This window comes from Zingiber officinale, chromosome 2A (genome assembly GCF_018446385.1).
Source record: "Zingiber officinale cultivar Zhangliang chromosome 2A, Zo_v1.1, whole genome shotgun sequence".
In the NCBI taxonomy this organism is placed as follows: Eukaryota; Viridiplantae; Streptophyta; class Magnoliopsida; order Zingiberales; family Zingiberaceae; genus Zingiber; species Zingiber officinale.
The window spans coordinates 145,364,348-145,378,145 of record NC_055988.1 but is presented as its reverse complement, the minus strand read 5'-3'; the positions used below and the strand labels follow the sequence as shown (position 1 = coordinate 145,378,145).

At 37.9% G+C, this 13,798-nt stretch overlaps 1 protein-coding gene across 1 annotated transcript; it reads left to right on the top strand.

Moving 5' to 3' along the window:
- The first annotated feature begins 7,170 nt into the window (after positions 1-7,170).
- Positions 7,171-7,665, top strand: LOC122044087 (calmodulin-binding protein 25-like). The gene has a single exon (XM_042604628.1). It carries the CDS (start codon positions 7,171-7,173, stop codon positions 7,663-7,665), a length of 495 nt encoding a protein of 164 aa, XP_042460562.1.
- The last annotated feature ends 6,133 nt before the right edge of the window (positions 7,666-13,798 follow it).

The following is a 13,798-nucleotide window of genomic DNA, read 5'->3' as shown; positions in this document are numbered from 1 at the left end:
AAGTACAGAGGTAGATAGAAACGGAGCAAATGATAAGGCAAATGCATGAACAACAACTCCAAAATTTTGTATATATTATGTAGAGTATGATATCTAGAGCTGTTGGAGGATCTCATGGCCCAGAATTGTTACTTACACAGATAATAAAAATATCTAATATTTATTAGTAACAATTGAACCATTCAAAAATATATGAATGAGTACATCATTTTAATTAATATATATTTTTTTAATAGATGGCAGCTATAATGGCAAAGATTATACAATGCAATGTAGATGCTCCACCAAATGCAAAAAGAAATGATCCTACACCTCCACTACCAAGAAATCCATCTAATAATTAGATAAACTTGTAGAGAAAAGTTTCTTTAAATTATGTTGTCACTTGTTAGTGCTATTGTATTGTGTTATTTTGGGGCATGCATATTTTTGTAAAAGAATTTCCTATTTGTTATTGATATGGTCGTGTTTTGGGGTATACAGATTTTTGTAAATGAATTTCACATTGGTTTTGTGAATTGAAAGATTAAATATGAATGTTTTGTTGGTTAATCTTTTAATTTTATTGTTGAATGTTCTGTATTGATTATTAAAAATTAGGAATTCAAAAGATTTTATAAAAAAATATTTGAAAAATGGAATAATTATAGGAGCTTCATTGAGGTTCATCATTTGAAACAAGAATGGATATAAACCTTGTTGATACACTTATCAAAATCGGTAAATAACTGATCCAATCAAACGAATTTAGAAGCGACTTAATAACCGCTCCTAAACATGATACGTAGGAGCGGCTATAAACCTCTGTCGAATTACTTCCGGAGTGGTTACAAGTCATTGCATCATTTAACTTCAAAATCAGTTAAATATCCGCTTCTACTACCTACCAACAGAAGTGGTCATTAACTACATTTATAGTGGTTAACAAGTGCGGTAAGCAGCCACATCAAACCGCATTTGGATTGGTTAAGGATCGTTGATATTATAACCCAGCAAGGTGGTTAATAACCGCTTCTACAGAGACATCAACAACGGTTGTTCTATTTTCACCACCTGTTGCTATAACCAATGCCATTGACGCTAGGAGCCAGGTTTTGGATCAGTGAAATAACCGATTCAAAAGCTTTAGGATAGGTTGAAAACTACTTCTATAGTTTGTTAAAACCGCACCTATAGACCTTTTTTTTTTAGTGACTCTTGTCCCTTTCTAATACTCAACACTAGGATTACTCATGTATCTGCTCAGTTTACTTACTATGTAGGTTAAATCTGGTTATGTTCAACTCATTAAGCATATAAGACTTATAATCACTCGAGATTACTCTATTTAAGAGATACTTTCTCCTTAATTCTTTGATAGATGTTAGCTCGTATCTATCGACATTTGTGCTAACGTAATATCACCCGTAATGAATTTCTTAAGAATCTTATTCACGTAATGTCACTAACTAAGATCAAGTTATTCTGTTATTTTAAGAATTTTGATTCCAGATCATATCAGCTAAATTCATGTCTTTCATGTGAAATTTTAAATTCAGCATATCTTTAGTGGATTTGATTATCTTATCATTACTCTCAATAATAAGTATATCATCTACATATAGACATAAGATGATATAGTAATTCTTTATGATTTTCATATAGACATATTTATCATATTATTGATTTTGAATTCACATTCCTTCATTGCATTTTCAAAATTTTCATGTCACTGTTTTGAGGTTTGTTTCAAGTCGTATAATGACTTCACCAATCTAATAACCTTATTTTTCTATCCTGATATAGAGACCCTTCAGATTGCTCTATGTAGATTTTTTCTTCTAAATCCTTATTCAGAAAAGCTATCTATACATTCATCGAATGTATGTTTAGAATCCATAGAATGACGATAAACAATAATATTCTAATGGAAGTTATTCTCGACACCGAAGAATACGTATCAAAGTAATCAAGGTCTTCTCATTGTCGATAACTTTTAATTACTAATTTAGCCTTACACTTATCAATTGTGTCATCTGATTTTAATTTTTCTTGAAGATCTATTTGCAACCTAGTGGTTTACTTTTCAGAGAAAGATCCATAAGTTTCTAAGTATGATTTTACAAGATCGAGTTTATCTCAAATGCAATTAACTCTTTCTAGTGATGTCTATCAAAAGAGTTTACTATTTCTAAGTAACTTTGGAGCTCACTTTTCAAATTGAAAGTGATACAATCTGTTTCATAGGATTCTTCCACCCGAGGTCGCTTACTTCGTTTGAGTAAAACCTTAACCAGTTCATCATCTTCTTCTTCCTCTTATGTTTTATATGCTCATTTTGAGAAATTTATTTCCTTTCGGGTTTTCTACGAAAATACATGGTCAAAAAATAAGGTATTTGTTTATTTTATTATCGAGTTTTTATGTATATCGAGTGTTTGTGACTTATACAAAAAAAAAATCAATACACACTGCTATTATGTGCATATCCAATAAATATACAATCAATACTTTTTAATCATATCTTAATCATTTTTAGATTAGATACTAAAATTTTGGCAAGGTAGCTCCATATTCATAAATATTTATAGGACGCTTATTTTCGATTACATAACTTATAAGGCCTCTTATCTCTTTTTTTTTGGCACCTTATTTAAAAGGTAATTAGATGTTAACATAATTTTCCCTCACATGAACTCTAGCAGTCTAGAGCTCAATAGAAGAGCATTCATCATCTCCTTTAAAGTATGATTTTTCACTCAACAATACCATTTTACTAAGGAGTATAAAGAGCTATTATTTTGTGTCTGATCTCATGTTCAACACATAACTCAACAAATGATGATACATATTCACCGTCTTGGGCATCTCGAACCACCTTAATTTTTTTATTAAGTTAATTTTCAACCTCATTATTATAGAGAATAAATTTCTCTATACTTTCATCTTTACTTTTAAGAATATCACCATGCGTTGGTTTACCTTTTAGGTCACACATGTTGGTGTGAATTAGGTCGAGTGGTTAGTTGCTTCTTTCGGCATGTTGAAAAGATGACCTTATCATTTTCGCTTCAACACAAATCTCACACTTTTGTTTTGGGTTAAGATGAAATGCATATATGTTTTACATGTTAATCAATTTATGCAACACATCGTAGTTAACATATCTTAATCTACTATGCCAGAAAAACGAAGGCTCAAGCATATAAACAAAAAAGTTTTCAAGTTTATTAACTTTAGACCTAATAGTCATTACATTGAGCTTGAATAGCCCATCAATTGCATAACTCTTTTCTAAAAACACTCCAATTTTAGATAAAACAACTCTGTCTGCCTCAAAAATAATACAAAAGTCATACTTAATTAACAGTGATTCGAGCACTAGATTCTTCCGAATCTTTGGAACATATAACGCATTGTTTAGAGTGAGCTCCTTGCCTGAGGTCATCTTTAGCACTACTTTGTCTTGGCTCATGATGTCTGAGGATGCTGAGTTCCCCATGAATAGCTTGTCCTGGTCTTTGACTTCTTAAAAATTGTGAAGCAGCTCCTTGTTGCAACATATATATCTAGTGGCACCGATATCGAGCCACCATTGCGACAAATTTGAACCCATTAGGTTCAGTTCAGATACTACATTGTAGATGTCATCTATTTTTGATCCCTCATTAAGGTTGACCTATTGCTTCTTCTTCAGTTTTCTACACTCTGAAGATTTATGACCGACTCAGTTACAATTAAAGTACATCTCAGAGAACTTATTTTTACTAATGCCTCCTATGGATCCAGTCTTGGAAGATTTGAGATTCTTCCATTTTGAGTTTTGACCGTGCTCAGTAATATTGGCTTTTACTAAAGCCTCAGAGAACAACTTTCTCTATGAACTATTGTCGTCTTTTTCAATGCGAAATTTAACAACGAGTTCTTCCATGTTCATCTTATTCTACTTATGCTTTAGATAGTTCTTGAAGTCCTTCTAGTATGGAGGTGGCTTTTCAATGATAGTTGTCACCTAGAAGGTTTCACTCATTACCATGCCTTCTGAGTAAATCTCGTGTAAGATCACCTAAAGTTCCTAGACTTTACTGCTCAGCACCTTGGAGTCAACTATCTTGTAGTCTAGGAATTGTCCCATGATGAATTTATTGGCTCTCGCATCTTCCATCTTGTATTTCTTATCTAAGGACTCTCACAACTCCTTAATCGTTCTCTTCATGCTATACAAAGAGTATAACGAGTCAGTAAGACAATTACGGATATAGTTTCAGCATAGGAACTCATAATGAGTCCATGTCTCTATTACACTGATGATTTTGACATCAATAGTATCCTCAGTATGTTTGGGAAGCTCTTCAGTCAAGAATCGAGTCAGATTTAGCGTAGTCAGGTAGAAAAATATCTTCTACTACCATCACTTGAAGTTTAATCAAGTGAACTTCTCTTATCTTTCCTAATAATTGATTGGAACATTTCCAATCGTGGTGGATGGGGCCGTCATGCGTTGAGTCTATTGCATCTCAACCATTTTTGTGTTCATATCTATTAAGACTATTGGATAATCTTCTACAATAAAGATTGCTGGTAGGAAATTACAAGGATAGTTGCTGAATTGAAATATACTTAAAAATCAAGGAAGGAAGAGTTACTTGGAAAGTTGGGTTACCTTGAAGACTTGGCCAAGATGCCCAAAGCCAAGATCAAGTTGTCCAAGACTGAGATAGCAGAGTCAGCTGAATGTTGAGACATGAAATGAAGATGTTGATGCTTGTGTTTGACACAAATTTTTTTAAATAGATTCGTCCCTCTTTGGTAGTGCTTCGAGTTTACGATGGGTGTCTATTTCCTAGTATACAATGGGAAAAGAGAGAGAAAAAATAGAGAGTCTCTCTCCATGTATTTGTTCACAATATCAATGCTTGTGAATCAATATAAACCAACAAAAGTATCTTAAAACTTTAAATGCATAATTAAAGTCTCATTTACAATGAAGTCTCTTTCCTCTCCGCTTCTTTTCCATTTACTTATATCCAACAATGAGTCAATATTTCATATTTGAAAATTATTAATTTTCCTATCAATCCTCTAGAGTTCAAATAACTGAATTTTTGCTCATGAACTATTTGTATCAATGGATTGATCAATCCAAAACTTGAGATAAAGAATGTTGGTTAAAGGCATAAGTGAGATGCCTTTAGAATTTTAACCTTGTGTGAGGATCTACATGCTAAAAGATAGTCTTACAATTTTTAATGGGGCATAGAGGTCTCAAAAGGTAATGAAGGTGTGCAAAGATTTTCTTAGACCGGATAGAGATTAATCCTCAAGTGTAAAGGCAAAAGCGAATTTGATGGTAAAACTCATGCACGCTGACGTAGTTTGATTAATCTTAAAGTAGATGGCCTTCTATTACTTATTGAGTAATTTGAAGTATAATTTATATACATTTAAAAGTTAATTTCTAGAATATGTGTCCCTTAAAATTGAGATTAAAATTCTAATTCTCATATTATTTTTTTTATGATATTTTATCCTTGTATCACATATGTAGGAATCTCATTCACTTTTTATTTGATTGAGAGCATATCTCTTGGTTCTTTTTTTTTTTTTTATAAGGGGTTGGGCTATTTATTATTATGATTAGATCGTGATCATGATCCGTTATAATTAATTATGATCTCTTCCTGGATTCATCACCCTCTCCAAATTATAGTTTCATTCAGAGAGGATGGCCGGAGGCTACCCAACTCGGCGTCTTGATCATCGGGCAACTTCTGACGTTCCTCTTCGAACCAAACAATAATATGAAGAGGACAGTGAATACAGAAAGGGATCATAACTAATTGTTGAATTTTGTTTTAAAAAATTATTTCTTTATTCTTTGTAATACATATGTGTATGCATTTAGTCTCACATTGCTAAGTAAAGAAAGTTAGAATGACCTTATATATGGAGTCATTCCATCCTTACTTAGCAAAGTTGGGTGGACCTACACACATGCGCGGGTCAAGCCCAAATCAAGTGGGTTCAGGGGTTTGAGTCGGAAATCCATAAATCGGGCGCATTGCGCGCAGGGGGGGTTCAAATCCCCAGCTCGTGGGCCTCGCACTTGCAGGCGGCCCGGTTTATTTTTGCCAGTCTCTGGTATGGTTCGGTCTGAACCAAACCAGTTGGTTTGATTCTCCGGTTCTGTTCGTTTTTTGCTAGCTTCCGGACTCAGAAGGCGAAGCGACACTCCTGCGTGAGGAAAGGACGCAGGAGGCGAAATAGCGACGCGTTTGTTCGCTGGCGAAGCAGTGCTTCGAGTCTCTTCATAGTGAATAAAAGGGGAGGCATTGTGCCTCTCTTTTTCACTCAAGCTATTCCTGCTTTCTTCTCCTCTCTTCTCTGCGATCTGAGGTCTTTTTCTGATTCCCGAGTTTTACAGTCCTAAGACTTGGTCTGTGCAATCTGAGGTTGAGTTCGAGTGTGACGATCGTCTTGGAGTGCACCTACGATCGTCACGAGTGGTTATCGGATCTTGGGAGGATTTTGTCGGAGAGCCTTTGCACCGTGAGGTGGCGATAAATTCTCTAAAGACAGTCGGCACGCCGACGCTTCAACCCCAGATAACTATTTTCTAACCCTGTTTTTTTATTTATCTGTTTATTATATGCTAGTTATTTTTGTACAAATATATTACTGTATTATTACTTATAGTATACAATATTAATTATAATCGGATCATGATTACAATTCAATTATAATTATAAGTGGTTCATCCCCAAACCAAACGAAATCAGGAGATGTGCTCCCTTCTCTGTCGCGCTCAGCAATCAAACGTGTGCATTTCTCACGTTGATGACAATCTAAACCCACTGTTCCGAAGTCAAAAACCGCTGCCATGCACCGGCAGTTTAACTCCAGATAGAGATGGCCAGCAGGGATTGAATTTCGCCTAACTAACTGATCATGTCTTCATGTTCCGCCCAAGCAAGCAGACAGCCTGTTTGAGTATGTGCGTGGAATTTAATTTAAAATAATTAAACTTTTTAATTAAAAATATAAATAGTGTGTTTTTATTATAATATATTTTTGAATTGAATTTAAAATTTGGTACAAGAAAACGTAGCTGATGATATTTGTGTGGCTCCTCTTTAAAAGCAACTCACTTGCTCATTGTCCTCCATCCGGAAGCAGCCACCAACCGCAGCGATGGCAGAGGAGCTCCGTCCGTGGACCAACTGCTTCATCTCCGAGGCCGCCTCTGCCCGCGAGAACGACGCCCTCACCCGTGCCCTCCGGATGTCCTTCTTCTCCGGCCTCTCCTCCTCCTCCGTCGCCGTCCCATCGCCCGATTTACTCTCCTTCGGCACCTCCTCCCCCTTCCTCCTGCTCCCCGACCCTCCCTTAGCGCGGATCGGGAAGAAGCGGAAGACCCGGCCGTGCAAGCGCTCGCCGACCACCTACATCGCCACCGACCCGACCAACTTCCGCCAACTGGTCCACCAGGTGACCGGCGCCGGGGCCGGTGGCGGTGCGGAGGGCAACCGAGACGAAGATCCGCCGCTCCCTGACGTCCAGGGGAGCTACTTCCTTCCGACGCTGGACACGTCGGCGTGCTTGCTGAACCGGATAGAGCAGGGCCCTGAGATCGGCCCGGTCGATCACGCTTGGGTTCTCCCCGACGTCGACGCGGTCGTCCTCTGAGACCCCGCGTCCGTTGTGGCACCTTAACGAACGTACGATGGGTATCGAACGGTTCTGGGTCACGGTCCAATTGTAGCGGTTCATTTCCATGCCAGCAGTGAAAATGAATTATCTAATAATAATAAAAAAAAGTGGGGGAAAAAACAAAGAAAACTAATCTTTTGTGCTGTTTTAATGGAAGTCTCGATCGAATTTTTGGCTTATCATATTTTTCTATTCTCATCCATTTCAATCTATGCATGATTACTTTTTGTCTTGTAATTAAAAAAAAATAGCGAAAAAAGTTTACTTGTATTTAAGCACTTTTGGCATTGAGCTTTACGCACCGCCCCCTTAAACACTTTTACACTTTATTCTCCCAATCGGATAATATTACATTAATAAAATGGTAGCCTTTGAAATTTCTGGTTGATTCTCAAATGTAAATCTTAACATTATAAGCTAATTTTGAAATTTTATATATAAAGGCTCCCCTACTCTAAATATGTGATTATGCCTGATTTTCATTATAACATGTATTATTTTTTTTCTACTTTAACATATCGTTCAGAATTAGCAGATACAATGTTATGACACTATTCTTTTCTCATTTATAATTTTATCATGTTATATCAATTACGATTTTATAGTTACCAGAATATTCTAATCTAACCACGCTAGCTCTATAGCAGTTACGAATTTATAGTTACTACAATGTTCTGGTTTAACCATGTTATAACAACTATAAAATTATAATTGCTATAACATTATAGTTTAAACACGTTGTATCAATTATAATTGCTATAAAATTATGATTTCGTAAATATTACAATATTTTGATTTATGATCTGATCACATTGTAATAGCTACAAAATTGTAGATGCTACTACTTTAAGAAATTTTACATTTGGCTACACATTTTAGCTTCGTCAAATTTAAAGAAAGGTTTTGATGACGCGTTCTTGCGTCGCCAAGATGCATCACAGATGCTTCGTAGGCAAATGTCAATTTGACCTTTGGCGATGCATTATGTAGTATACAACATGGTTAGACCGGAACGTAGTAGTAGCTATGATTTCATAGCACTATTATAACGTTCTGGACTAACTATGTTGTAGCAGCTACGATTTCGTAGCTGCTACAACATACTAGTCCTACCATATTATAGCAACTACGATTTCGTAGCTGCTACAATGTGGTATGATCAATACGTTGTAGCATTTATAAAATCGTAGCTGCTATAACATGACACTGCTATAGTAGAAAATAGTTTAGGGTTTTAAATTTTGACTGTTAGGACCAAAAGTAGCTAGAGGGGGGGGGGGTTAATAGCTCGTCGCGTTCGCTCGGTGCTCGGCGTTGCTTGTTCCTTCAAAGATGTGCAGCGGAAATACAAAGAAACAATCACACAACGCTAACACGGTTGGTTTACTTGGTATCCACCTCACAAGAGGTGACTAATCCAAGGATCCACACCAACACACACACCCTCCACTAAATAAAACTCTCCTTTATGGTAACTACCAAGGGCGGAGAATCCCTACAAGACTCAATACAAGAAGTGTAATACCCCGGTTCTAAAGATTCTGGTTAAGTATGGCTTAAAGGTTAGATGGTACTATCCATATCACCAAGGTGCACCTTCCTTTTCGGAAGCCCAAACTCAAAGAACTCCAAAGTTAAGCGTGCTTGGCTTGGAGAAATCTGAGGATGGGTGACCTCCTGGGAAGTTTTCCAGGGTGCGTGCGAGTGAGGACAAAGCACGCTGAAAGGACCTCCGGTGGTCTGTGGAGCTAGTCATCAACCCGATGGGCAATTCAGGTAGCATTCCCGGTTCGGTTCGGGTGGGGCCCGCCCGAGCCGGACGTTACAAGCAGAGAGGGAAAGGATACAAGAAATACAAGCTTACAATGAGTATAAACCCTAACCCTAGCTTCTCTTCTTGGCTTTGATCCGCCTCTTGACTTGGAAACCTTCCAAGATCCTTCAAGAACTGGCGATCTGAGCTTTGTGAGTGCTATGGAGGAGCTGGCGAGAAATCTCGAGTGAATCGGAGAAGGGATGCCGAAGGAAATGAACGCCTGCGGCCTTTATCGACGCCAACGGTCGGATCCCGATCGATTCGAATATTCCCAATCGATCGGGGAGGCTTTGGATCGATCCACGGATCGATCCAGAGCGCCTCTGTGCTCTGGAAAAACGCCTGGATCGATCCAGCGCTACTGATCGGTCTGCAGACCGATCAGCCGTATCACTGGATCGATCCACTGATCGATCCGGAATCCATGGTATCAATGGATCGATCCACCGATCGATCCAGACCTTGGTTTTCCCCAAAACCAAGTTCCAAGTCTCTCAAACCAACATCCGGTCAACCTTGACATGTTGGTACATCATGCCTAGCATCTGGTCACTCCTTTGACTTAGTAGGACTTCTCACCAAGTGTCTGGTCAATCCCTTTGACCCACTTGGACTTTTCTATTCATGCCAAGTATCTGGTCACTCCCTTGACCTACTTGGACTTCCATCAGATGTCTGGTCAATCCCTTTGACCTATCTGTATTTCCTCGTGCCAAGTATCCAGTCAATCCTTTGACCTACTTGGACTTCCCAACACCAGATGTCCGATCATCCTTGATCCATCTGGATTTTCCCTTGCCTGGCTTCACTCACCAGGACTTTCACCTAGCTTCACTCACTAGGGTTTTCCATCTGCCTAGCTTCACTCACTAGGGCTTTCACCTGGCTTCACTCACCAGGACTTTCACCTAGCTTCACTCACTAGGGTTTTCCTTCTGCCTAGCTTCACTCACTAGGGCTTTCACCTGGCTTCACTCACCAGGACTTTCACTCAGCTGGGTTTTCCCTTGCCTGGCTTCACTCACCAGGACTTTCACCTAGCTTCACTCACTAGGGTTTTCACCTGGTTTCACTCACCAGGACTTTCACCTACCTTCACTCACTAGGACTTTCACCTAGCTTCACTCACTAGGGTTTTCCTTCTGCCTGGCTTCACTCACCAGGACTTCCCTGTCAAGTATCCGGTCAACCTTGACCTACTTGACTCTTCTTCAATCAATTTCTTATTGTCAAACATCTAAACTCAAACCAAGACTCAGCTTGGTCACCCAGGTCAACCTTGACCTGAGGGATGTTGCACCAACAATCTCTCCCTTTTTGATGTTTGACAATACCACAATAACACTTACAATACCACATGTAAGTTAGGCTAATCCTATAGCCTCAATCTTCATGCCACTAGGTAATGAACATATAAATTAAGCTCTTCATTCTCCCCCTACGAGGGCACACTCCCTCTAGGTAATAAAAGCCTAACTTACACCCATTCATAGGTCCTTTCATTCTCCCCCTATTGGCACACATCAACCCATCTTTGGGCACACATCAACAAATCCATTTGTTGACGACTCTCCCCCTGAAGAGTTACTCATCATTGTTCACAACATCACTCGTTGTGATCAACACGATAATGAAGGTCTCATACCCTTCATTTATCCTTAACTTCTCCCTCAATGTAGACAAATACCCAACCTTGAGCATTATCTAACCACTTGAGTTCCCACTTGAAATAATGAGGATATCCACTCCCCATTTCAAGTTCAAAAGCTCATACATGAGCATTTTCTTTAAAGAAGGTTAACCACCTTCCAAGGTTCATGAAAAGTAATTTTTCATGTCTTTAAAGAGTCCCTCCCCCTAAAGACATGGTGGTGACTTCTGTCATTGCACCAACAATGACTTGGAATCCCTAAACCTTTAGGAAACCCAAATTTAGAAGTTTTGAGGTTCAAATACTCAAAATTTGAAACAAACTTCAACCTAAACTTCAATGAAGCCTTCCTTAACCAAGCAATCCTTGTTTTCACATGAAAACACCCTTTGTATGTATACAAATGTATTTTAGGGGTTTGGAATGGTTACCTAGACTCAAAGAGGTTCAAAGATGCTGAAATCAAGCCTTCCCAGCCAAAATCAGCAACTTGGATCGATTGGAGTTGGGTTCCAATCGATTGAACCTTTCTGAATCGATCCACTGATCGATTCAGACTACCTGGATCGATCGGCTGATCGATCCAGCGAGCTTCTGCTCGCGGGAGACTTGCCTTCTGAATCGATCCACGGATCGATTCGGGCACTCCAATCGATCCATGGATCGATCGGAGCTCTGATAGTTGCTGAAATTCCATTTCAGTCAACTTCAGAAACCCCTAGAAAATTTTACAAAAATCCAAAAATCATGAAATTTCGTGTAGACATTATTTAGGGCATACTTAATCATGGAAAAATAGCTTTATATGAAAATACATCATATTTTCAAAGATTGACACAAACTTGAAAACTTGCAAAAACTTTAGTGTTTTTCTTCAAGTTTGTGTCTAACTATTCAATGGTGATTACTATCAAAAGATAGCCTTCACCAAGGTTTTCCAAAAACATTTTAAAAACATTTTCAAAACCAATATCCCATCATGTTCCTTAGGCATAATGCACATGACTTGTACATTAGCTTTCCCAATGATGGGAAAACACATAACTATGTGTTTTGATGAACCTAAAAACTCAAAAGAATGCACTAAATTAACATCTTGAGCTTTGTTCATCATCCTAACATCTCACTTGTATCTAATGTGCACTAATCACATACAAGTCACCTTATAGTCTTTGTGAGATGTAGATTTTGGTTTTTGCCCTAATCTAGGGATCATGCATATCTATCTAGGCATTTTAGAAATATTAGACATCCACCTAGGATGTCACTTGTCAATAATTGTTGTTAAATGTCATTCGTCCTTAATTACAAGGAATTAAACTTAATGCATGATTATGTTATGGCATACATCAAAAGAAAATAATTTTCAAAAGAAAATATTCTATTACTACATGATGTATGAATGTCATGACATGGTATTTTTGGATTTTTCATAATAAAACATGAATGCAAAACTAGACATGATGTCATGGCATATGATGGGCAAATAATCATGGCAAGATTTAGCATAAATAAAATATACCTAGATTAACTATCTAAGTATCCTTAAAGTCTTAGCTAAACTTACAACTTAAACCTAGATTGCCCTAAAGTGCTACAAGAGAATGCCAAAGCCTAAATTGGCATTTCTAATTTCCTTGATTTAATGTATGCCAATTGAAAATAAACATGTCCTCAAATGTTGGCATATTCCATTTTTCCTCAAGAGTGATTACATAAATCAAGGCCCGGATTGCCTTAAATTTCCAAGAGAATACCAAAATCCCAACTTGGTATTTCTCAAGGTTTTCCCAATTTGTGCCATTTTAAGATAAAATCAATTTTTCACCATTAGACACATTTTACTCTTTCAAGGAGTAATCAATAGGTCCATTTCATTTTCAAAGGTTAACTAAAACCTTGAAAATGCTCCTTGAGTGTCAATTTCCTCAAAGTCAGGTTAACTACCCTTCTAATCGGAGTTGACACTCTCTAACCCATCTATGGGGTAGAGAAGATGCTCCTAGGAACCCAACACCTATTGGTGCTCCTTGGATGCTCTAGGTACTCACTAGGGATAACTTCCCTAGATACCTTCCTAGTGACCTTGTTGGGCTTCTTAGAAGCCTTGGTCACATTTTCTAGGTCAACTCTAGGGATAGCCTCCCTTGTGACCTTGTTAGTGACTTTCTTAGACTTCTTAGAAGTCTTAGTCACTTTGATTGCAAAGATACTTCTAGGGATATCTTCCCTTGTATCTTTGACTTGACCTCTAGACTTAGGGTTTGTTCCATAGCTATATGGAACCCTATGATAACTAGGCACATCCTTTTTAGCTTTGGGTTTGTATCCCAAACCTCTATAGCCATTGGATGACCTTTGTGCACCTAGCCCTAGGTATTGCTCATTTTGCCCTTTAAGGATATTCTCCATCCTTTTTAGGGTCTTTTCTAGTTTGTCAAGTCTTGACCTCAAGACTTGATTTTCTATCATTAAATCCTTAGGTTTTGGTCCATGAGCATTTTTGATCTTGGGCATGTGTCTATTTTCCTTAGTGTTCCCGCCCATGTGTCTATCTACCTTCCTAACCTTAGGTTGGGTAGTTTTGGCATGTAGGGCCACATGTTTTTCCTTAAAGCCCTCATGCTTTCTATTCTTATGAT